The 26712-nt window shown below is 38.5% G+C and overlaps 1 protein-coding gene across 8 annotated transcripts in view; it reads left to right on the top strand.

The window, feature by feature from the left end:
• The first annotated feature begins 688 nt into the window (after positions 1-688).
• Positions 689-26712, top strand: part of LOC109066631 (ankyrin repeat and SAM domain-containing protein 1A-like) — a 93823-nt gene continuing 67799 nt past the window's right edge. For 4 of the 8 annotated variants that reach the window (XM_042712647.1, XM_042712649.1, XM_042712648.1 and 1 more), the window contains exon 1: positions 690-1252. In XM_042712647.1, the coding sequence (XP_042568581.1) occupies positions 1074-1252 (179 nt within the window). In that variant the 5' untranslated portion in view covers positions 690-1073. Of the gene's footprint in view, positions 1253-26712 lie in introns of all 8 variants that reach the window. The other 4 variants (XM_042712645.1, XM_042712644.1, XM_042712650.1 and 1 more) reach the window with 2 other exon arrangements.

Genomic DNA, 26712 nt, shown 5'->3' with positions numbered 1-26712 from the left:
GTTTCACTCCAGCAGGGGTCGGAACCCCTTTTTTTTTTGCACCTAAAAGTTAAAACATTTTGAGATTTTAGAAAAGTACAATTACCAGAAATTGTAATATGCATTGAATAAAAAATGTGTTCAAATAGAATTATTGTTTAGATTCATTTAATAATAAAAATGACCCTTTAAACACTGAGATATATATATATATATATATATATATATTACCATAAAATTTTTAAAAAAACAAATACATAAATTATTAATAGATCATTCCACTTAATATATTTCTGTGTGTTTCTGTTTTAAGACAACGGGGATTTATGTTATTATCAGAAAATGGTTTTATAAATGCATAAATTATGTTACTTTTAAATTATACGAATAATTATTTTATTTTATATGACGCTCTTCGCATCAAATGTCAATAGCGAATGCGTACTTAAATTAAAGTCCTTTTCAGTGAATATTTAGTCTTTTAATTAATCCGAACAATTCTGACAAAAATCAGGCCTAATTCATACATTTTATCTTGCTTTGTTAAAATTCTGCTTCATCCAAATCAATCAAAACTCGGATCAATACACGTTACTCGGCTCATTTTAATTATTCAACATCAATATAACATTAAAATCTTCAAAACTGACTTAATTATGGAATTACAAAGAAGAGATAAATCTGTGCAGTATGACTCTTCCCCAGCTGGAGCTGGTCTCCAGGAATCTGATAAACTGTCCCGGTTGCTCTTGTGCTGATCTCAGGATGTCAGGACGAGCGATCAATCCCCCAAATGCATGCAGTTCCACCATCATTAGTGTAATTAAATGATTGTGCGACGTCACCGAGGAGCGCACCCGTCGAGGAAGTGACGTGTCGAGCCGTGCCAGAGGAAGTTTGTTGCGGCGCTGGGAGAGAAAGTTTCCCCGGAGCAGCTGCGCTTGGAGCGGGAAGAACCCTGACGCAGTGGACCGAGCGGACCGGAACGGAGAGAGAGCGCGTCGTGCGGCGCGTGGATGCGTGTTGCGGAGTCGGAGAGGCGTGCAGTGGGTTCGTGAGGCCGTGTGATCGTCTCTCCTCCCGCTCGCGGTGAGATGGGGAAGGAGCAGGAACTGCTGGAGGCGGCGCGCACCGGGAATCTGGCCGCCGTTGAGAAGCTCCTGTCCGCGAGGAGACAGTCGGGCGGCTCGGCCTCTGCGGGCGGCTCCGGATCCTCCGGGAATGTCGGGAGCGGCGGGCACAGCTCTTCCCACACGCTCTCCAGTCTGCTCAGGTAGGAGAAAACCACGGGGAGAGGCTTTATCTGTAGGCTAGTGGTCACACTTCTGACTCTCCGTTGATATTTCTCCGGTCTTGAGTCACTTTTCGCGTGCGCGCGAACATTACAGTCTCAAGTGCACATAGAAACATGAACAAAGATCAGTGCGGGCTTTACAGCAGTGTGTTGTCTACAGCGGGGCATGTTGTCACACTCTTTGGGGTAAGCTGTCAACAGGCGGCTGTTTATTGACAACTCATTACAGAAGAATAGCGTTTCTGAAATGCAAAAAAATATAAAAACGCCATGTTTTACAGTATATATGCACGTGCATTTAAAACATGTTACAGCTTGCCCCAGTCTGATACAGTGTTTCACATCTCAGTTCAAATCTGCCCTTCTGAATGCATGTCACAGTGGGTTTATTGAGCTCAGTTGTTCTTTTTTTCTTTGAAATGTGATATTTGAGATTTTAGTTTGGATGACCTTTTTATTGTGACCATTTGCACAATTGAACTTTTGACTCAAAGCCTTTATTAAAGTAAAGCCAGTTTTCTTGGTACTGAATTACTTAAAAAAAAAAAAAAGAAAGAAAACAAGTAGCAGCTCAAGGAAACATTCCTTTTTGAAACGACCAATCTGTCAGTTCTTTCGCAATATAAACACCACGTTCCTCTTTAAAGCATGAGTAACATGAGCCATCATCCCTGCTATTACAAAGCAAAACATGCTCAGTAATGAGATACAGGATCTTCCTGCTGGATGTGATTTACACGGGTATTTACATGTAGTGCAGTGTGGACGGAGAGCTGATCATTTGCATGCACTTGAGTCAGAATGGCTCTTATTTTGTTTTGCATATCAAAAGAATAATGTTTAGGCACAGTTTCACAGTGGATGCTGACAAGACGAACGAGGTTTCTGTTTATAGATATACAGAGACACTGATTTGTTTGTGTTGAGTGTCTTGTATTGTGTGGCGGTCTGTCTGTCTTATTATATAGAATTTATTTTTAAAATTTTTTTCTATTCAGACCCTTGATTTTGCCGTTAGTCAAAGGTTTTGTCTTGCAGTATTTATACACCTTACCTCTTCTTCAGGCATCACACAAGCCATTTTTGACCCACATGCACAGAATCAGTCCTATTCCCTGTGCAAATTTATCAGCTAGTCTACATTTAGAGGCCAGAAATCATGCCACCCGTGATGCCCGCCCCTTCTCCCCATCCACTGGCATCTGTGTGTCTCGCCCGGCTCAGTGGATCAGTGTCTGTATGTGAGAGAGACCGGCTCAGCGTGTGTCAGAGGTAAATAAACGGAGGATCGGCTGAACCGGTGCCAGCAGGAGAAGAATAAGAGAGCTCTCTCTGTCTGTCCTCCCTCTGCTCACGGGCCAGAGGTCTTTAGGAGCATCAGCCTGTATTTACTTACCAGAGACTGAATAATTGGCAGGTGTTGAAGGGAGTGCTGTGTTTGCGTGCAGCTTGTCATTTGGCATGTGTGTAATGTAAATGTCAATAGTCTTTTGTTGTGTGAGTGTGTCTTCTGCTTGTGTTTACAGTGGCATTCCTTGTCATCAGATTTAACTAGCTGACATGGAGAGCAATAAGATTTAATCCTTCACAAATTTGCACTTATGAACCTATTAATCGGCCCACTTCCACTTTTTATTAGGGATGCACAATATTAGATTTTTGCTGATATCCCGATAATTTTCAAATCATTTTGTTCGACAGCCGATATATTTCCCTTTTTTTGAAACAACACCAAGTCTCTCCTGGAAATTATAAACAAATTATTTTTAATTTTAAAAACTTATTTGTTAGTTGAACATTAGAACTAATTGAACATCTTGAAAATAACTATAATAAAATCAATCGCTGCTGTTTTTTTTTTTTTTTTTTATAAGAGTAATATTTGAAAGTCTTGAAAATAACTATAATAAAATCAATCGCTGCTGTTTTTATTATTTTTTATTATTATTATTTTATTTTTTTTAATGAGAGTACATTGAAAGTCTTGAAAATAACTATAATAAAATCAATCTCTGCTGTTTTTATTATTATTTTTTTTGGACAAATGCAGTTTTTAATATTTTATTTGTTGATTTAACATTAATAGATGGTCTAAAGCAAAAGAGTTGTGAAAATTCTAAAATAAAATAAAAATCTTTTAGCGCTCCCTGTATTTAAGTGTTCATAATCCATTTGAAAGAATATATTACATAATGGATAAATCTGTATAATATATAAAATTATTTAATTTACTAGTATCAGGTTTGTGATTTTTATTCAATGTAAGCTATTTTAAATCAAAACGGATATATATATATATATATATATATATTATATATATATATATATATATATATATATATATATATATAATATATTTTTTTTTTTTACATCAATTACTGCTTTTATTTAAAAACACAAATACCTTAATGCTATTTGTGTATGTTACTGTCATTTTATTACAAGTAGGCCAACAATGCCCCCTAAATAAATAAAACTCCTTACTGGACAGGCATTAGGACCCAGGGGAGGCTGCCGCTGCTGCACCGGACATAAGTGCAATTCAAAACAGTGAATTCTGGCAAAAGTTTGCTTCAAGAATGACCACACTGCTTACTTGATCTTATCACACACCCTGAGCACATGTGAGCTACTCTCTTATCGGCAAGGCTGATGCCGATGTTTGCATTATAAGCCTTTATCGGCCGATTCCGATAATGTTCTGATAATATCGTGCATCCATAGTTTTTATCAATGAATTTATGCACCTCGACCTACATTTTTGCAAAAGTCCAAAAACCTACCTGTACATGCAATTAAATTTCCACGTGAAATGAACATTAGTGGCAGGGTTTCACGGAAATTATGATTACAGGTGCAAGGTATTGATTAATAAAGGTTTATTTTTACCATAGTGCATGATTTGTAGACTAATACATTTTGATGTTGGAATCACATAACCAGCTCCATATGGCTTTTCTGACACAGTAAGCTTGCTCGGTAGCTCACCTGGTACAGCATTGCGCTTGCTTTGTGGAGCCTTCACGTACGAGTCCCGTTAAAAACAAGTCTTGATAAAACCGATCGAAGACTTTTAGAAACATGCTAAACGGGTTGCTTTAGCAAATGTGTTTTAATCGCAAGTTAATGTTTTCGTTTAGGTTTACAGTAGGTGATCAGTTATTTTCAAACTTGATTATAGCGCCTCTTGCTGGACCTTTCATTTCTGAACTTTCATGATATGTGCAACCGATAGAATAAAATGTAACCAGATTCACAGGGGTGCACGCAAGTGGTGCGCAGGTGCACATGCACAATCAAAATAAAAAATGTGCTGTGTAAATAAGTTCAGACCGTTCATTTGCGCACCGACATGGTTGTCAGCTGTTAATGCACAATTACTGGTTTAGATCGACTAACTATAACACTGTATAAGATTTCCATCCAAACCAAAAGCATAAATCTAGGTAACATACTACAGGTTTCACAGCAAAAGCAGAAGTGACATTTCTTTCACAGACGCATTATTATTATTATTAATAGTTAAAATTTCAAAGATTAAGTTAGTAGAACTTTACATTTTTCATTTTGTTTGAAACAAAATTGTTGAATAAACTACCTCACATCATATAAATACCAACCTTTATGGTTAAGTGTTGTCAGCTGATAATCTCCAAATGACAGAATGTCATCTGATATATCAGTCTGTTATTAATGCTGTGTTATACTGATGTGTTCTAGAGGAAGCACTAGATCTCATTCTTCTCTGTATGTTAGCTGTAAGCAGTGTTTTTGGACAGATCTCCTGAAATGCTGTGATATAGCTGGTTCTGTAATTGCAGGGGCTGTCAGAGAGCTTTCCTCTCTGGCACATCTCTATTCATTTAAGAGCTCTGAGTGGTTTTGGTTTCGTTGACTGATGACAGTTTGGACCTCTGTGGACACTATCCAGCACTCGTCAGGGCCCTGTCACCCGAATTGTCCCAAGTTCACTCCCACTAGAGACTTCCTTTCACTCTCTTCACTCTGTTTGTAATGCCTCCTGAAGAGATCGTGTTCATGTTATCTTCTGTGGAGCAGCAGACGAGATGTTTTGGAGAAGGTACACACTACAGTCAAGTTGGATGTGAGGCGAAGACAGACAAGCTCCAAAACGGACAAAAAAAAAAAAAAAAAAAACTTGTATAAGTTGTTTGTACAGCTTATATACGATATTCCAGGTCTATCAAAGTCATATTATAGTTTTGTTTGAGTAACAGTATGAAGTTAATCTATCAAATAAATGACTGGAAATCTTGATTGACAGCTGTGGTTACCTTTCTCGTGGAAAAGAGCAGCTTCTTCTGTAAACATCTCCTTTTATGTTCCATGGTAGAAAGAAGACATGAGGGTGAGTAAATGATGGAAGAATTTTTGGATGAAGTATCTCTTTACGGCCATGAACATACCTGTGTTGTGACAGAAGAGCTTGTCTTAGTGTACCAGAGGTTTCCTCACGCTTGGAACCTGAGGAGAAGCACTTACACTGTTTTTTTTTTTTCTTTCTGTGTATGGCATGGAGCGGGGCATCATGTTGAGACTTGCCGTTTTGTTTTGAAAGAGTTTGAGTTCTCTGTCTCCTTCTTGGAATGTCGTTTCAACATGGCGGCATCTGCAGATTTGGACATGCTGCCTTGTGTGTTCATAAGTGCACTCGTCTTATACACCTTGTGTCCACGTGTGGATTTAACGTCCATTACTATCTTCTCGTCTGTCTGTCTCTCTGTTGCCTTTTTTCTCTATTTCTGCCTTTTCATCTTTGGCCAAAGATATCAATCGCCTGCTTATCTATCCATGGTCTGTAAGTTTGTATTCCTGCCTGTCTGTTTCTCCATGTCTGTTTCTCCATTGTCTGTTTGGATTTTTATCTGCCTGTCTGTCTATTCTTCTGTCTGTTTGTCCATCTCCTGGCTGTCCATTTGTCTGTCTATTGGCATTATATATCTTTCTGGCTATCTATATGCCTGTTGGTCCATGTGTCTATTTACTATCTGCCTGTCTGTCTATCCTTCTGTCTGTTTGTCCATCTCCTGGCCGTGCATGTATCTGTCTATTTACTGTCTGTCTATCTGTCAGCCTGTTACATTCATCCCTGTCCAAAACCTGGCTGTTTGTCTGTCTTTTTTATCTATGCATCTGCTTCTTATCTTCTAAAAGAGACTTTCACTACTTTCCTAGCTCTTTTAAACCAACAGAACTAATGTCTTATGACGTCTGTAGGATTGGTCTGATGATTGGTAGATATTTATATAGCCTATCATCAGTAGCTCTGTGAAAGATCAGACAATCAAACACTGACTGCTGTCAGTACTTTAGATCATGTGCTAAGTGCCCTTTAAGCTATAGATGACTAGTTCCTCTGTATATTATATAACCAAATAATGAAAAAAATGTGTTTTGTGAAGAGCCATTTGGCTCCAGTTTTTTAACAGTGTAATGAGAGTAGGCTTGTATGACTGGACTAATTTTTCAGATGCATTGTGACTGAAAGACTGTGAAGTGTTGGGTCAATCTCCTCTGCTGGGAAGACTCTTAAACCTCGTCTGTTGTCCATTTGTGCGTGCTACATCAATGCAGACTGCAAACTTCTGTAAAAGTGCTGAGTGTTATTTATCTGGAGATTGTGTTAGACTCTGTTCACACAGACTGCCACTTCTGATTCACACAAAACCTGGCGAAGGGAAGTTTCTCTGAAGAGCGGCCAGTGTAGTGGTGGATTCCTGTGGGGCAGATGAAAGGGCAGGTGCTTCCTGAAGAACTGCAGTGTCTGGGAACTGAACGGGACTGTGGTTGTGGTGTTAACATGGGCGACAATGGAGAGCAAGAGTCAGAAACTAACCATGCTGAACCTGCTCCGCAATGTGGTTTCTCTCCGTAAGCAGACATATGTCGCCAAGACGTCTGTGAGGAAGCCATTGTTTTTAATTTTTCAATGTAATTACACAGTCAGTGGGTGATTATTCTTTGAATTTTTCATGCTAAATCATAGTTTGATTACGGTCATACAGATTAAATTAGCTTCAATCATTGATTACGTGTACATGGACATCAGTAATCTGATTATTTACCTTATTCTGAATAAGACAATATTATGATTCAGGTATTTACTTTTTTTTTTCAGAATATTCCTTTCATGTTGTTCCCGTTTTATAAGTTGCAGTACATAGATCAATTAATGGCACATGTCATTACAATCCCATGCGATGGCATCCGATGTTCCCTCCAGAATTTCATGTATCAACATACAGTTCGTCTTTAGTACTGTACAGTTTTGAGTGTTTAATTTTTAATTTTATGAAAGCTTCAAGGGCAGTTAATTATATGTCATGCTATACGTGCAGACAGATGACGACGGATAAAAATGTGCCTTCTTGCTTGAAACCATGATCTTTTGTTTGCCGTCAAATGGTTGACCGATGTAGGTCCCCAAACTAAAGTGTGAATTCAGCTTAATTCAGTTCAGTTCAGCTTAAAATGTGAGCTGTAACAGTTAAATGGTTTGAAATGCAAAAAAATCTACCCTGTATGCATTTGGTGTTGGGTTATAGGATAATTGATGCTAAAGGTTAGGTTATGTTTTTCACTTTCATGTTGTGTGAATAGCACACAAGGCTGTGTTTGATGTGGCTGCTTCACAGCTCACTGTTGAGTGCTTTGGTTGGTGAACTGTGTGACCAAGCACCGATCTGTATCACTTCCTGTTGTCATTTTATATACTAGTTCGCTATATTTTGTGTCAAATCTGGTTGAATATATCCAGCCAAGATGTGGTCTGCTTGCGTGCAGCTCTACCGGCCTCATTAAAGGTTTTGGTAGTGTTGGGTCCGTGGTAACCATAGCTTGTGCACTTGCTCCTGACACGTTTTTACTATAGTACATACAGGATTGAGTCTCCATGGCAACACTTGCAGAACACCTACTCTAACACTCTAACCAGATGTGACATGATGACTTGATGCACGGAAAAAAGTATCTTACTATGTTTATCAGAGTTTTTGTTCTAGCTGCGACTACAATACTCCTTGAGCGATTATCTCAGGTACTTATGTGTTTTGCATAGTATTTAAATTGCCTTTTAATAGCCACAATGAAAGCGACATTGGATAATTTACAGATCATATTAGATATGTTGAAGTGCTACTTGCTGAAAGGACCTTGTGAAGTAATCCCAGAAGGTGCTCTTTGGTTGGGTTTGAAACAACTTTTGAAAAAAGTGAATCCTAGACAAAAAAATTATAATTTACGTCAGATCTTAAAATTACTTGAAACTAGGGCTGCATCAACATTTACATTACATTTACATTTAATCATTTAGCAGATGTTTTTATCCAAAGCGACTTACAAATGAGAACAGTAGAAACAATCAGATCAACAAGAGAACAACAACGGTATACAAGTGCCATGACAAGTCTCAGTTAGTCTAATCTAAAATAGAAGCAAATAAAGTGTGAGTACACATACAATATCAATAATCTATGTATGTAATTTTAATACTATGGCCTTGTGTACTGTAGATATTTTTAAGATGGCCATCTTTAAGCATTTAAAGTAAATGGTAATACTAAACAGTAAGAGTCCATTTGTAATATTAATGAAAGCTGTAGAAGTATTGTTCCTAGTGTGTTCATTTCAACATTTACTAATACTAATACGCTACATTTTTGAATGTTAAAGTTTCTGTTTTTTAACATAAGTAAACTATGAAATAACTTTAATGATCAATGTAATAACTAATATTAATATGTTTATTCATTTACAAAGTATGGTTCAGTACTGCTACTGCTTTTTTTAAAATAGTAAATCACTGTTTTAGTTTTTATTTAGTCTTCATTTTAAAAAATTGGTTGATTAATCGGTATCGGCCAGTGTGGTCCAACCTAGCTATCGGTATCGGTAAAATCCACTATCAGTCGACCTCTACTTGCAATATGATTGGAAATCACTTCAAAAGGAAGCAGTTAAGTGCAATATGTGCAGGGCAATCTGTCACGTTGACCCTGGACCACAAAACCAGTCATATGTACACAGGTATATTTGTAGGATAACATATTGTATCAAAAAATGTATCGATCATTAGTCTATGCGTTGCCAAAAATCATTAGGATATTAAATAAAGCTCACGTTCCATGAAGATATTTTGTACATTTTCTAGGATAAATATATCAAAAATGTATTTATCATTAGTAATATGCGTTGCTAAGGACTTCATTTGGGCAACTTTAAAGGCGATTTTCTCATAAACCTCAATCTCAAAAAAAAATGTACCAGATTTTCAAATAGCTGTATCTCAGCCAAATATTGTCCTATCCTAACAAACAAACCATACATCTTATTTATTCAGCTTTCAGATGATGTATAAACCTCAATCTCAAAAAAAAATGTACCCTTATGACTGGTTTTGTGGTCCAGGGTCACATATAGGCTACATAAAATTATAATAAGAACATCACTGTATAGAATAATGTTGTGGAATCTTTGTTTGCACGTTTTAGTGTGTTGTTACGGGGAGAGCGCATTCACTATGGAGTTACACCTTCATGACTAGCACAGTTTAGTCTGCTTGTGCATTTGGATCCTTTAGTGCAATTGTACATTGTAAATTGTAAAACTGTGTTTATATTAATGTGTTTCAGTGCGTTATTATGGGAAAAGTTAAGAGTCCATCCACGAGTTGCACACCTGACTAGCATGTAACTTATTTCAGATTGACTCTTCTTGCATCTTCTTGTGAATAAAGTTGTAATATTATGTTTATGTAGTATAAATATCTGATTCTCATATAGCCTAATTAACCCGCTAACAAAGCGCTTTAGTTTACCAGAGTTTATTCAGCTCTTCAGCAATAATCAGGCTCTCAAAAAATATAAACAAATTTTGATATAGATTTATTGGCCAGCATATCAGTTATCGGCTTTCAAATAAAAATAACTATCAGTATCTGCAAAAATTTTCATATGCATCCGTAATGGATACGTGTTTTTTTGTTTTTCTCAATTAAAGTTACAAAAAATATTTTCATCCAATTATTTGATTAATCAAATAAATATTTGACAGCTTAATCAATTATCAAAACAATCTAAACAATAGTTGCAGCCCTAAATGAAGCGAGAACGTGCAAATTGTGAACTCTTTGTGAACAAAGTGCATTCAGTGAGTATATATTTTGAAAAATGTTAACATTTTTTTTTTTTTTTTTTTACATTTATCAGTTTATGTGCTCTTTTGGTTGAGACAGCAGTGTGCTCACAGAGAGAGAGAGATGCCCACAGGCTTCTCTGATTGGCTGTGATGTGTGATTGATTTTTCTGTCATGTCTGTTGTGGACAGACAAATTGCTTGTTGCTGGAATCTTATTGCATCACATCACATGTAGTAAGGAAACTGTTAAACACATTTCTTCAGTTAGAAATTAAGTTTTTTTTTTGCTCTTGATATGTTGAGTTGTCCTGCTCATTTTGGTGATGAAGTTTCAAATCTGACCTGCAACATTTCCTAATACCACTTCCTTCTTTCTCCTTAATAGGCAAGTTGTAAAATGCTGTCCCACTGTTCATTCTCTGCTTAATGAAAGCGTCAAAAAGCCACCTCGGCCCGAAAGCCTTATAGTTGATGGTTACAGACTTCATTCTTAACCTGTAATGAAAGAAGATGAGCTAAATGTCAGCTAAACTTGTAAAACTAGGTTAAAATCAATTTAACTCTGAGTGAAGGGAAAGTTTCACTGACCTGCTCAGGGTTGATCTCAACAACAGTGTCTTTGACTTCAGAATGAACCTCTTTTGACTGGATTAAACTCTGTCATGTGTTGGACATTAGACCATTCCTGATTTTTCTCTCTTCTCTGTTGCTCCTTATCAAGATGGGGAAGCTCTACATTTTAATTCATATTAAACCATTTAATTCTACAAGTTCTAGTTCTTACACATTGTACAAATTCTAATTAAATTGTAAAATACTTCCGTCGTCTTATGCGTTAAGGTTGGTATAGCAACATTTAGGCTATTCTAAGCATCTTTCACTCAAATATGAATGCTTATGTTCGTGCATTATCCTTCACAGAGAAGACAATCCCGAAAGAGAGCTCAGTTTGGTACTCATGTGCTGTTTGATCTTACCTGAAGCTTGAACATGTAAAGCATCTGCACTAAAAATGCTCAATACACACAATAATATGTAAAAATTCCCATCTTGGTGAGTAAACACAGTCAGTTATGTATTAAGTGAACATAAACACTTGGGAGAAAATGTAATGTTGCAATATAGGCCTATGGATTTGTTCTTTTTTATTACTGATTGTTTACTGGTCTTCAGTAACCTTGAAAACTTTTTTTACTTTGATTAGTTAGGTTAATATTAGTTTTTGCTGTGATATTGAAATTTGTGTTGAGACTAGAGAATCATAAAAATAATTATTTATTTTAATAGTATCTAAAATATTGATGTCATAACAACCTTATTTCAGGAAAACTGCATTGTGATATGCAGTATATTGTGAGATAAGCTTACTCTTGTATCGTGTTAAGATTTTGCTCGCCCACCCCTAAATTGTACCATTCTTTATTTTACATTGGTCACATATATTAAAATGACTTGCCTTTACTTATCACGGGTGATTTTAGATATTACACATTTAACAGTTCCTACTCTCGACCCTTGATACTCTTCACACCCTTGAATCATTCTCAGTGGTTATTTCCACACACTTACATTTATAGATTTCCTGTTGTGTGTTGTTTTATCTGTGTGTGTGTTTAAATGTTTATTATAGCATCAGGATAAGATCAGTAGGAAGTACTCTGTTTGACTATCGGTCATGAACCAGAAGCACTGGGAGTGACTGACTTGCCTGACAGAATCCTTGACTTTGTTAAATCATTTGCCCTCATTTGTGTCTAACACACACTCACACACACTTGCTTGCTGGAATGTGGTTTATCAGGAACGGAACTTAAATTTGGAGCTTGTTGTTGGCTATTCCTATAACTGTCATATTTTACTGCCAAATCACCATATCTGTGATTGAACTGAATTTAGGAGATCTTTAACAGGTTGAGTTTAGAGTGTAGTGTCTGATAACTTACTGTTACTAATGTAACCTTGTTTACCCTAGATACGGGAATGAGTACTATGTAGCTAAGACGCTATGGGACAAGTCCTTTTTTCTCCAATACTGAAGCCTTTTCAATAATGCAGTGTAACTCTACAGCCTTTGCAGTGCAGAGAATAAAAACGAATCAATGGTGAGGCAGCAGAGCTGCACAAGCCTATGGCCACAAAGCCTGCCAGAGCACGCCAATATGGGCAGGGCAATATGACTATATAAGCGGGCATTCTGGCATAGGATCCTAAGGTGACCGTTGACTGCTGCACAGATTTCTGCTATAGACACACTTCTAGACCAAGCCCAAGAAGAGGCAACACCTCTGGTGGAGTGGGCTTTTATTCCAATGGGGCATTGCAGGCCCAAGGAGGAGTATGTTAGCTTAATAGTGTCAATTATCCACCGGGAAAGTCTTTGCTTCGTGACCAGATGCCCTTTGGTGCGGCCACTGAAGCAAACAAAGAGTACGCTCAATGTAAATTCTAATCGCCCTGACGGGGCAGAGTAAATTCAACTCCTGGTCCTTCTCTGAGGGAGGAAGCTCAGAGAGTATAATGAACTGTGCTCTGAATGGAGTGGAGAGCACTTTAGGTACATAACCATGCATTGGCTTCAGGACGACCTTAGAGTTGCTGGGCCCAAGGCAGGCAGGGCTCACAGAGAGCGCCTGCAAGTTTCCCATTAGCTTGACCAATGTTAAAGCCAGTAGCAGAGCGGTTTTCAACGACTATAGCCAAAGGTCGGTCGACTTTAACACCTCAGAAGGAGGGCTCTTAAGATCCCTCAGAACAGTGGGCAGATCCCATGTAGGGACGGTAAAGGAGCAGGGCAGGTTCAGCCTCCTGGAACCCTTCAAAAAGTGGACAACCAACTGGCCAGCTATAGGAGCATTAGAAGCTGCTATAGCTGCTACATAGACCTTGAGAGTGGATGGAGAATGGCCCTTATCCAGCAGCTCTTGGAGGAAGGACAATATCAACGATATGTCACAGGAGGTTGGGACTTTGCCACATGTTGTACACCAGGCGGAGAAGACCGACCCTTTAAGTGGATAGAGACGTCTTGTAGACGGGGCTCTAGCCTGAGAAATTGTATTTAGAGCGCTCTGAAGGAGGTCTGCAGGCTCCCATCAAGAGGCCAGAGGTGCAGAGCCCACAGCTCAGGCTGTGGGTGCCATAACGTTCTGTTCTTCTGAGAGAGGAGGTCCCGTCTCAGGGGAATTGTCCACGGGGCTGTAATGAGCAGCAGAGACAGCTCTGAGAACCAGTGTTGGTTTCTCCAGAGTGAGGCCACTAGGTGAACCTTGTGTTCTTGTTCCCTGATTCACCTGATTACCTGATGGATCAGGGTGATCAGGAGAAAAGCATAAAGGAGGTGGTTGCGCCAGTCATGGGTTAATACATCCTTGTCCTTTGAAAAATAAGTTGGGCAATGAAAGTTGTCCTTTGAGTCAAAGAGGTCGACCTCTAGCCTTCCAAAGATCTCCCAGGTTCTCTTAACCGTTTATAGATTGATCATCCACTCCTCTGAGGGGACGTTGCTCCGGGACAGCATGTCTGCTCCTTGGTTCAACCTGCCCAGCACATGCGTTGCTGTCATCAAATGCAAGTTGAGCTGTGCCCATTCCAAGAGGCCACTAGAATGAATAGGCACTTCAAGGAGAGCCCTCCCTGGTGATTTATATAGGACACCACCATCATGATGGCCAAGTGGACTAAAACGTGGTGTCCCCTTAGGTCTGGCAAGAAGGTCTGAAAGGCCCGACCCACTGCCAGCATTTCCAGGTGTGTAGCCAACTTTCCTCTTTCGACCATGGGCTGAATGACGGTTTGACATCGCACAGAGCTCCCCAACCCATTTTGGATGCATCTTTCGAGAAAACCTTCCTTCTGCAGACCATTCCCAGAGACACGCCCTGTTCCATCCACTGAGGGTCTTTCCAAGGGGCCAGAGCTGCCACACAGGCCTGGTCCACATTGATACACAAGCCAGTCGTTGAGGTAATTCAGAATGTGAATTCCCATCTGTCTCAGAGGGGAAAGAGCTGCATCCATGCACTTTGTAAAAAGGCGAGTAGCCAGGGAAATACTGAAGGGAAGGACTGTGCATTGATATGCCACTCCCTCAAAGGCAAATCTCAGGAATCGTCTGTGATGGGGGCTATTTGGATGTGAAAGTAGGTGTCTTTCAGGTCCAGAGAAAAGAACTACTCCCCTGGTCATACTTGCGAGAGGATCTGCTTCAGTGTAGTCATTCTGAACGGTTTGATGAGGGTGCAGTTGAGGTGCCTGAGATCGAGGATGGGCCATTAGCCGCCATCCTTTTTGGTGACGAGGAAGTATTGGCTGTATCGCCTGTATTGACTGACTCACTCTGAGCTGGAGGATCCGTCTCCACAGCTCCTTTTGCCAGAAAATTCATCAACCATGGCACTAATTTACGGGGGTCTTTGAGTGAACCCAGTCTGACACTCCGGGGACGCCTGCCAGGCCTCGGCCTGTGTGATAAGGGGTTGGATTGATTCAAGTAGTAAGTCGACGTAAGGGGACCCGACACTCGTGATAAGCAGAAGAGGAAATTTGCTCTATTTTTGAATATGTTTTATTTTGCCTGCTATCACAACAGATAGGTGTGTGAGCTCTTGAATGGGCTCAGCATTCACAACAAACGCATTGCCTTCGACACCCAGAACTGAACGGGGTGTTTGGAGGCATAAATGAGGCTGCTTATGGGGTGGTCTGGCTGCAGCGAGACATAGTCCACTCCTCTTCCTGTCCCGCAGATCAGGACTATGCCAGATGTGCCGGGTCCAGCACTATCTTTGTCCAGCGTTATATCAAGTATCGAAAAATGTCTTGTTGTTTGGTACCAAAATTTGATACCTAAGGGGCCAATCAAGGAAAAACACTAACGTTAGTTGTGTTCAATTTGGCTCGGCGCTGTGCAGACTGATCGGTGTTCGACATCAAAGTACTGTTAGAGCGATTCGAAAGCTTACGGAGCAGTCTGCTCTCACGGTACTTTGATGTCAAACACAGATCGGTCTGCTCAGCGCCACGTCAAGTCAAACACGCCTACTAGTTTACACCAGCCGGTGCTCAGAGACGTGGCTTACACATGAGGCTGTAGTGTGTAAAAGCGTCCGACCACCTGTAGATATAAGGCTACGTTTACACTAGTGCATTTTGGATTTAAAACAGCTTTTTAAAATGTAAGTGATCCTCGTCCATATTGGCGTTTCCACTGCGTAAAAGACTTCCATCCACACTACACTGAAAACCAACATTGAGTGTTTGTAATAACTTCCGATTTTCCAATTTTTCCGACTTTATATCTTGACGGATGGTGGAAGGAGATCACTGAGACCGTGGCTGTTGCAGATGCTTAAAGCGGCTAGCAGGAGCAGTGAAGTCAGCCAAGCAGAGAGGTCTTGATCCGCTGTGAGGCTTGTGAACGACAAAGGTTTTGAGGCTTGTGAACGACGAAGGTTTTGAGTCTCGTAGAGCAAAGATCGTGGTCGTCGCTGGAAGAGAAGAAATCTGAGGATCCTATGCCAGAATGCCCGCTTATATAGCCAGATGGCCCCACCCATATTGATGGGCTCTGGCAGGCTTCGCGGCCATAGGCTTGTGCAGCTCTTCTGCCTTGCCATTGGTTCATTTTTTTTTTCACTACACGAACCAATGGCCAACAATTCATAATTAAAAAATGAAAAAGCATCTGAGAAAAAAAAAGAAAAAAAGACTTTTCCCATAGCGTCTTAGTGACGCAGTACCAGTGAAATATCAATAGGGAACTAAAACTGTGCTACTGTGGGTGGGTACACAATGTTTGATAACTTATTTGTTCAAGGAAAGTTGTTAGATAGGAGTTTTCAATTGTGTTACTCAAGAATTTGAGGCCGTTAATACAGCGAACAACTCTGGAATCTCCATTTAGAGTTCAGCAGTTGTTTTCACAACTAATGAGCTATGAGGAATCTGACACCATCAGAGTGGCATTCCATGAACTGAACTGGACGAAGAAGATCTTCTTTTTCTTTCTAGGAGTGCAACAACTGAATGGCCATTTCTCATAAAACAGACCCAGCAGACTAATCTTGAGTAAAGTACACTAGTGACACACTAGTAAATAAGAAGTCTAAGTCAATACATAATTTAAGTTGTATTTATTGCTTTCAGTATTAACACACATTGTGTCTCTTGAACTGAGGGAAGAACATTGCCTTCCATTTGCTTTTCCTGTATTTTATTCATCTGACCCTCCCTTATTCACCTCTCACTAAAGAATGTCCTCTGAAAGATGACAACATGCATGCAGCTTCTTTAACATTTTTTTTATTTTTTTTATTTAAAAGGCATAGTATGCATTCTTATTTTTATTAGAGGATGTTACTGGGTTAGCTTAGCAACATGGTAATGCCAGTAAAATGCTAGTTTTTTTATCAGCACTACTCTTCACAATTTGTGTGCAAAAGTCAGTAAGAGTTTTTTTATGCTCTTATGCTCACCAATGCTGCATTTATTTGACCAAAAATACAATAAATTTCAAATAAAATTTAAAATAACTGTTTTCTACTGTAATCATTTTTAAAATGCAATTTATTCCTGTGATGCAAAAGCTGAATTTTCATTGTCACCTGATCCTTCAGAAATCATTCTAATGCTCATTTGATGCTCGAGAATCATTTCTGATTATTATCAATGTTGAAAACACTCCCATTTAATTTATGATGCTGCTTATGTAGGCGGTAGACAGCAGAGCAGCTCAATAGGTTTTGGGGCAAAGGTTTAAAATCTGCAAAATTCAGCAAAAACTATTTAAACATGGGGAACTTCATAAATGAAAGGTCCTCAGATTCTCAGATAATCTGCAGACATAGTTTCTGTTTGAATATGTGCAACAATCTAAAAGAACAGCTTGTATTTTGTTCTTTAAGCAGCCTTCCATTCTTCATCCTTCAAGATGTTTTTCCCTTCACCTCCTCTGGTTCCTGGCAGGCTGTAACCCACCTGCTGTGAGCACCACCTTCTCCTACTTACCAACTTCAAACGCTGTTTTATTTGGACACAGAAAAGTTAGGCGCTGTAATGTCCGTTCTGGACACCAGTTAGTCTTGTCTAGACATTTTGATTGCTTGTTCTAATTTAGTAGCCCCCGAGTTGCTTTATTTTTCTTCAGTGTAAGCAGAACGCCACAGTCCCTTTTTTAAAATCTTGATATCAAGCCTATATATATATCGTATCGTATGTGTATATATATATATATATATATATATATATATATATATATATATATATATATATATATATATATATATATATATATATATATATATATATATATATATATATATATGTATATGTATATATATACATATACATATATATATATATATATATATATATATATATATATATATATATATATATATATATATATATATCTATATATACATATATATATATATGTATATATATGTATATATGTATATATGTATGTATGTAAAAGAAATATGTTTTACTTTTCTGAGCTAACATGTTTAAATCAGGTTTGCATCTCCAAAGCTTTTTCTCTGTCCTCCCATGGATGTTGTGGTTTCATGTCTCAGAGACAATGTTCTCTTTTCCAAGGAGGTTGTGGTTTATAAAAAGGTGGAGGTTGAATTTGTTAAAATAAATGTTATTTTTGCTTCCTTTAAGAGAGCGCTTTTGTCTCTTGCCTTTTATACCCTTGATTCGTTGCATGCTGAATTGTGTCAGTGCTTGAGTAAGGAGGACTAAGAGGTCAACCTGAGTATGCGTGTTACACTTTGTTCAAGTCTCTCGGCATTGCAACGCGAAACTTGGTCTAGCTGCAGCCAAACTGGAACAGAAGTGTTCTATTTCCAGAGGAGAGAAGTGGGTCATTTCCTTATCCTAAAATGTCCATCAGACTCTCACCTGTGGTCACTCTAAAATAAAGAACTAACATTATTATTTGAGGGTTAGCTTTACAAAGTCAGTGCTGTAGACCAGCTGAGACCAGTTGAGACCAGCTCATTCAAGTCATGAATAAAAAAGTATATTATAAAATTATTAAATTACAATTATAAATTTTATTTATTTTAATGAATGTTTGAGAAACTTGGAATAATTTGAAAATGAATTATATTAAAAATAAATGTGTAAAATAAACATACTTATACTTTAGATGACAACTTCCTGGTTTTAGAATTCTGTTAAAGTATTTTTCACAAATAAAGAAATATTTTAAAATATATAAACAAAAAGAAAGTAAACACTGTAACCAACAGAGTACTCAGTATTCTGGGAAGTTTGTGTGCATTGGGAATCTTATTTTTTCAACTAAAGCCAAGGTAACACTCATTTTACATCCAGCACGCAGTAAAAATGACATGAATATGACAGTGCGCAAATGCATAAATCAGCATTGTTTGAAATCACGAGTTTAAAGATAATCGCGCATTTCCAGTGAATGTGACCTCTCCTCCTGTCTGGATTTAATTTGCACGGATCGACTGTCCCGCAGAGCACACGTGATCAGGCAATATACAAATGCACACTTCACAAGATCTCACAGCTGGATTCGACTAAGTCTGCAAGGTTTGTAAAATTAAATTTTCATTGGTCATTTAAAGGTTTGTTTAAATGATATGCATATTTGCTGAATGCTGATGGCAAACGAGAGAAAGTATTATGTTTGTCTTTCTGTTACTAATAATATAAAAGCAATCGTTATGATACTTTTTGTATACCTTTTCATTAATTTGTTCAACAGACTTCTATCTGTGTTAGGCAGAACTAAACAACGACAGCGAAAAAGAGGGAGAATGTGAGCACTGTGTGCTCTGGTGCTGCCGTTCTCCGTGCCGTCAAAATAAAAGTCCCGCCTCGAACACATCGGCCAAACACAAAAACTAATTGACCTTGCTGAAATTAAAAAAAATGCCAAATATAGGCCGATAAATCGGCCTTGGCGGTATATTGGTTGACCACTAGCCAAGGCCATGAGAAAATGGCCTTGACTCAAACGAGCTGGTCTCAACTACAATAATGGTTTGGTTACAAGATTTTTAACTATACTACACTTAGTAGGAGGTGGTAACCACGGCATCTGGTCTGAGGCCTCTTCATTGAATGTGGTGTTTGTTTTTTTCTAAGCAGTGTAGGTTCTGAATTGGCTGTTTTGACACCTATCTGGAATTAATGTTCTCACTTCATCTGCTTTCTGTTCGGCACGAGCGCTAGTAAAAGTGTCACCACTGAAACTCTTTAACACACAGATGTGGTTGGACTCACAATGACTCATCAGTGCTTCTCTGATACTTTCATTATTACCGGTGTTCTCAATTCTCAAAGTCCTCTAATCCACTGAGCTAGTTTGAAGTAGTGCCTGCTAAAAGTTACTACTATTTGTGTGAATTTGTGACAGAATTACACCTGATAGCCTAATACTGGTCATCTCTTTGCACAGAGGTACGTGTTGGGTTTTAAGGAAGAATTCTAATGTTAAATGGTAGTTGCAGTTGCATTGGTTTTGACAGAATCATAATGTCTAATTAATAGAGGTTCAACGGATTGCAAAACTCACATTTCGGAACATATTACAGTTTTTGAGTCACAGTTCAGGTCATTTTTCAGATCAGTAAAAAAAAACAAAAAAAGTAAAAATGACAAATGTAACTTAGCTTTCCATTATGGCTTAAAGAACACCTTAAGTTAAGTTTGATACCACAGCAAAAACTATTAGTCTAACTAAAAAAAAGTTTAAATATTATTAATGACAAGTGAACAATCAGTAACCAAATGTGAAAAAATAATCAAATGACAAATACAATACAACAAAGTTACAAATAAAATCAGGTCTATCAGTAGTATTCAGGTGCAGAAATGAAATAATTAAGCCTAAAATAGCACTGCATGGTGTTCACAGTATAAATTAAAAATAAATTAATCTTTGTTAAAGCTGTGACTTGTTGTTTGAATAACATAAATGACACCATCTGCAGCAGGCATTTATTAGCTGCTGTCACTTTAAGAAGGAATGCACGGATCCAATATGCATCCGATTTATTTCTGTTTACGTTCACTTCACTTAAGACAAAACCGACTATTTGCGAGAATATTTGACGAGAAGGATATTTTGAGATAATATTGTGTGTATGTGAAGACGTGAAAGAGAAATCAATTCATTGTTTGTACGCTGTCTGAGACGCGTCTCTCTCTGTGCTCTCTTTCGCCTCTTCTTTCGCTTGAATGTTTAAATTGGCAAGATATAGAAACACGTTTGCAGTTAATCCGCGAATCACACGCATGCCGAATTGTGGGGCCTGGTCCGTACGATCACGGATCAACTACGATCCATTTAAACCCTACTAATTATTAGGGCTGATAAAGTTAATATGCAGTTAATTTGAACACAGTTTGACATTAACTGATTTGCTCTGTGTGAAGATCTGATTGGAACTGACAGAGCCACAGCGTGTCCATTCACACAGGACCGTGATGTCCATCAACTGAACTGTAGACCGCTTCATTTATCACCCACAGTTAAAAAAGTCTTACTGACTCCCACTTTTGAACACTAGTATGTGTGGAAAAGTAATTGAACCTGTATTATTCAAAAAGTTTGGGAACTCTACAGTACATTAACATCATCTTAACCCATGCCATCTCAATGTGCTCCAAGCCTATTAAACCAATGCTCTTCAGTTTACGTCTAATCTGCTCACAGCAGTGATCCAGGCTGCCTGTACAGCATAGACTGCGGGGATTGGATGAAGGGAATTCTGATGAGTGTGTGCCAATGATGCATCTAGTTCTGGCACTGGGTTCAGTACACTTAATTAAACTCCAATGCCCTGGCATTGTGCACCGTGTATCAGGCTCCTCTTGGCAATGTGCCGTGGGATACGGCTAATCCTCAGCAGAGTGTCCACCTCCCAGATAATTGGCTCAAGAAGATATCCGTGACTGTGCTAGACATGTCCTCACCTGTTCCCTATCTTTTATCTGCTTGCTATTGTGGCATATTGATGGGATATAAGGATTTTTTTTTTCTTCAGCACTCTAATGAACACATTCATTGACCAATGAGAATCTCAAACACTCTAACGAACACATTCATTCACCAAGAAATTTTCTTAAGTGTCACTTTTGGATTTTTAGGTCGCTCTGTTACTACCAGCTTAGTCCTCTCCCTTAAAACAGATCATATCCGGAGCCATTTTCTCTTTCTTTTGTTTCCCTTTTCAATCTATTTCTCACTTCCTCCATTGCTTTAAGTGACACCAAATTACAGCAAACCAGTATTTTTGAGGCGTTTTCATTTTTTGGGATGTACAAGGCCATAACCCCAATGGGAAGTTAGGGATTAGATTGGCAGAGTTTTTAAAGCTGCACACGGACTACTGCCCCTTAGGTCTGCACAATTAATCGATTTCCAATCGCGATTACAATTATGGATGCCGCAATTACCTAATCTTTCAAAGCAGCAATTAATCGTTCAAAGTCCCCTTATTTTATTCTGCGTGCTTAAGATGTGTTTTTTTTTTCTTTCTACGTTATCTTAAGGGTTTTTCCCATTATTTGGATTTTAGTTTTAGTATAACATTATAATACTATTCATATTTTTACTTTTTTATAATTTAAAGAAGAAACCAATCCGATGTATAGTTGACATTTGAGGCTTAATACTACAGAAAAGCACTGAACGTTTTTCAGTTAGTGTTTTCAGCTTTTCATATTAAAATACGGCATGCAGTTGCATCAAACAATGGTATTAACATCATTCAATGTAAATTGTGATAATCATAATTAATAATCGCAATTGCAATTTCAAGGGAATATATCGACAATTATTATTTTTGTCATAATCGTGCAGGCCTACTGACCCTCCACTTACATCCCCTCAATGGGTACTTTAAATAAAATCATCCTCTTTTTCACTTGTGTTCAGTTCATGTTTGAAGAAATGTAAGAGGATGAAGATGATCCTCTAGTCCTGGTGACTCATGCCCTTGAGTTGAGGCTTATAATGAGGGTTTATTAAAGGTCTTCCAGACCTGTGCAGTGTTTGAAGCCTTCTATCTCAGTGTTAGAACTCTTTTTTTTGTTCAGATTCAAAGCTTCACTGATTCATTTAAAATCATTATAGCATTTTACGTCATCCTGTTTATCAAAATAATCTTGGCATATCGGCACAATATTAATGCTCATCTCGTCATTAAAGCCTGTTCTGTAATCAGTGGTAAATCTCTACACATGCGTGCTTTCATGTGGAGCAGCATTTATTACACAGAGTCATTGTTCACTGACAAGCTGCGCAAAATATGATCGTGGTTTTGCGCAGCTTGTCAGTGAACAACGGCTCTGTGTAATAAATGCTGCTCCACGTGAAAGCACCCACGTGTAGAGATTTACCACTGACTAAAAAATTGGCTTTATTGACGAGATGAGCATTAATATAATGCCGATTTTTATTTTGCATCCCTAGCAAAAACTGGTAATATTGTGTTTGTATAAAATCAATATCACATGCATGCAACGATATTGCTTAAATATATTTAAAAATATATCAAAAGCATATTTGTATCTCCTAAAATAACTAGATAAATATCTTGCGGTTTCAAAAGGCTATCTCGACTGCAGCTGAACTAGGATACTTTAAATTATGAGCAACTGTAGCTTGACAAACTGCAGTTTTAAAGTCTCTTCCCAGTACTGAAACCACCATATGCGGTTTTCCCACATGCAGAGCTTTTTTTCCGTAATGGCTTAAATGTTGACATTATGAGAGCTGTTATGTAAGGTGCCTCTCTCTGTTCATTATTTTAATCCGAGTCCTGAATGGATGTGCTTCCCTGCCGGCTTCCCGTCAGAGATGTGCTCAGTGGGGCTGAAGCTGGCTGCGGGCAGAGCTCTGGGCGTTTATGCCAACTCAAGCCTTCTTTCCTTCAAAGTCGCCCGGTCTCCTAATGTATTCTGATGGGCTGATCTTTTCACAGAGGAAATATGCTGCAAGGTCATGAGGCCACAGATGTCTGTGTGTGTTCATTTGCATCATGAAGTGTAGTCTTCTGGGTTGTTGGCAGGTGAATGGCAGTGAAAATACTGGCCATCATCTCTATTGTGTGTTATTTTGTTAATATGTTTAGTATTGCCCAACATTATGTTTGTTCATAACTTTTTTATTTTCATTTTGGTGGCTTAATGTGAGGAATATTCTACTCTTTTCTCCTATGGAATGTCTTTCTCCCGCCCTTCAGCGTTTCCCACCGTTTCTAGAGCTACTCCAAGAATTCAATTTTGCTGCACAGCATGCTGGGTAGACATCTCTCTTACTCCCTTCTCTTTCTAGGGGTTGGAGATGCATTTTTGTTGAAGCAGAGCATCAGAGCTGCTTGTTTTTTGAGCCATTTTGTGGACTGAAATGATTATGAGGTTTGTACATTTTGTGGGGTTGAAAATAGTCTTTGTGTGCAACAGCAGTGTCGTGGTGGAGGCTTCATGGGGTCGATCCGTTCGCCAGCCAGACCCTTTTCCACTCTCCAGTTGCCATGACGCTATCACAATACAGCACAGTGGGCCGGAGATGACCAACATGATGTCAGATTTTGTTGAAAGATATTTCTTTATTATGATGGGCTGTATTGAGAAGGAGAAGGTGTTACATAATTAGATGGAAACTCAAAAAAAAAAACTAATAATAATAATTATTAATATTATACTGTAAATTCAATTTTTAATTATTATGTAAATTTATGCTTTGAAAATTCTGTATTCAGTGTCAGTGGCCACCGCAGCTTCTGGGGGAAGTCGTGGCCTAATTCTGAAGGGTTTGTGAGTTCAGTCTCGGGCAGTGGCCACCCTCAATACCACGCAGCTTCCTGGTGCAGCACAGTTTATGGGTGTGTGTTTCACATAGTGAGAAAATAAAGCACAGTTTATGGACATAGTGAGAAAATAAAAAAAAAAAAAAAATTCAGTGTCAGTGGCCACCGCAGCTTCTGGTGCAGCACAGTTTATGGACATAGTGAGAAAATAAGAACAAAATAGAAAAATAAAGCCCATAAAACAGATATGATCCTTTATGATAAAGGTATTTAAAGCTTCTGGAGCTCAGTGCTAACTCATTACGTTATGGTTTAATATAATAATAAGGTCCATAATATACCATATTATAATTGTGTGCAAAGGGTCCATTGAAACTTTCTTTTCCAGGGCTCCAAACTGCGACTAAAACAGTCGCATTTGCGACCATAAATATTAATTTGCAAATGACGTTTTTGCTGAGGTCGCCACTGGCGACTACCCGCCGAAAGCTCCTCAGGATTTAACCGCTAAAAAAGTTTTGCTTCATTCTAGCAGCGCTCCGTCTGTGATAAAACGAACTCGGGCCGAAGGTTGATACACACAACTACACCGAGTGTGGACCTGCCGCGTGTACAACAGCTTTCAGCCGAGATCGGCCCATAGAGAAAAAGCCGTCTGTCAGCCAGAAGTGTTTTGTAGAGTCGGCGTGGCTCTGGCCCATTATCTTCTCACCGATGCCGAGACTGAACCGACAGAGCCGCATTTCAGCCAGAATCAGCCCGAGTGTTATTGCTATCTGGGTATATATTTACATCTTATAACTTAAAAAATTGAATGTAATGCCTTTTTTCCTAATTGTTTTGCGATCAAATCTTTTGTTATGTTCACGTATTAAACTGAGACGATGCGCATCAAAGTTTTAGTGGAAAAAGAGAGTTTCAGACAGTCCTCATCTCTGCCGCACATCAGCGCTGACGCACACAGTCTGATAAACGCAGCTCCGCTGTGCAGCGAGAGAGAAATGACGGAGACGGAAGAAGGGAAAGTGCAGAAAATACAGCGTCTATTTCGTGCACAACTTGAACAAACTAGAACAGGTAAAGCTGTCAGCTGTGTGGATATTGGCAATATCGTTAACAATTCTCATTTATAATAATGACTATGGCTTCTTCTAAACAAGATCTTGGTCTGTGTTCTTTTAATGCGTGAACTTCATTATTTGAAGTGCAACTGCCGTGCAGTAATCGCAAAAAGCTCTGTGCTTTGTAACTTTTTAATAAAAAGTACCAGCTTTAAAATTATTCCGATTTCATAACCAAATTCAAACAATACAGTTTCGGCGCTCCTTAATGGGGCAGGCGCGGTCGCTTTAGCGCCTCAGTTCAAGGGCAAGTGAACCCATTTAATCTTTCTCTTTACTAATATAGTACATAGTGAACATGAATTAACATTAAAATGTAGGCTATTTTATAAGAGATCCTACAGTACAACTTACTAAAATGTCTCATGTAGGAGGAGCCCAAGCCACACTCAGTGGCCAAGTGATGCTTATGCTCCATGATATTGGTACAGACTCTGTGTAATGAACAATTCTTTGTGACTGTAGATTTCAAGCTGGAAAATACATTTAGTTCCCACTTTAAGTGAACCTTAGTTCCCAGGTCATCTACAAGATGGATTAAAATGCTGATAAAGTCAAGAAAAGATGAGACATAAACACATGACAGTATGATTGAAATGTAAATAAATAAATAATAATAATCGTAAAATAAATAAAACACGTTTATTCTGTGTCACCTAAAAAAATTATTTGGCTCCTAAGTTTTTTTCTTATAGGAGCCAATGGCTCCTTACTCGATTTTTTTGTTTGGAGCCCTGTTTTCCAATGTGTAGTCTGATGCATTGCAATTTAATTAATTAATTTATTTATTTATTTATGTACTGACAGTGGGTATAGAAAAGAATCATCCCCCTTAAAATGAATCACATTTTGTTGCTCTGCAGCCTGAAATGAAGACACATTTTATCCCATGAACACACAGTTTTTGTTTTATCCAGTTGTATTTACTCTTACAATATCCCGGTGAAATGGATTAATTTCTCCTTCTTATCCTGACCAGTGCTCCAGTCCCTGCTGCAGAGAAACACCCCAATAACAGGATCTAACCACCTCCATGCTGTACTGGAGGAATGCTTCTATTTGGATGCTGAGCTGTGTTAGATTTCCGCCAGACATATCATTTGGTGTTGAGGCCAAATAATTCAATTTTAGTCTCATCTGCTTCAGAATCTTCAAAGGTGCGTTTTGGCAAAGCTCAGTCTGACTGCATGTGGCCTTTCTTGAGGAGTGGCTTTATATATAAACTGTTTCTTTAGGAAGCAGCGGTTCTATCAGCAGCTGCAGTGAAGTGATGACTTTGGTGTGATTGGCTCTTTTATTCAGAAGGCGGGGCTTCCATTGCTAGCTGTTTCTCCCGTTCATATCATTATGAGTGAACCGTCTT

Source organism: Cyprinus carpio, chromosome A23 (genome assembly GCF_018340385.1).
Source record: "Cyprinus carpio isolate SPL01 chromosome A23, ASM1834038v1, whole genome shotgun sequence".
NCBI classification, from domain to species: domain Eukaryota; kingdom Metazoa; phylum Chordata; class Actinopteri; order Cypriniformes; family Cyprinidae; genus Cyprinus; species Cyprinus carpio.
The sequence above is the reverse complement of the archived record's forward strand: the minus strand, read 5'-3'. Positions and strand labels throughout refer to the sequence as shown.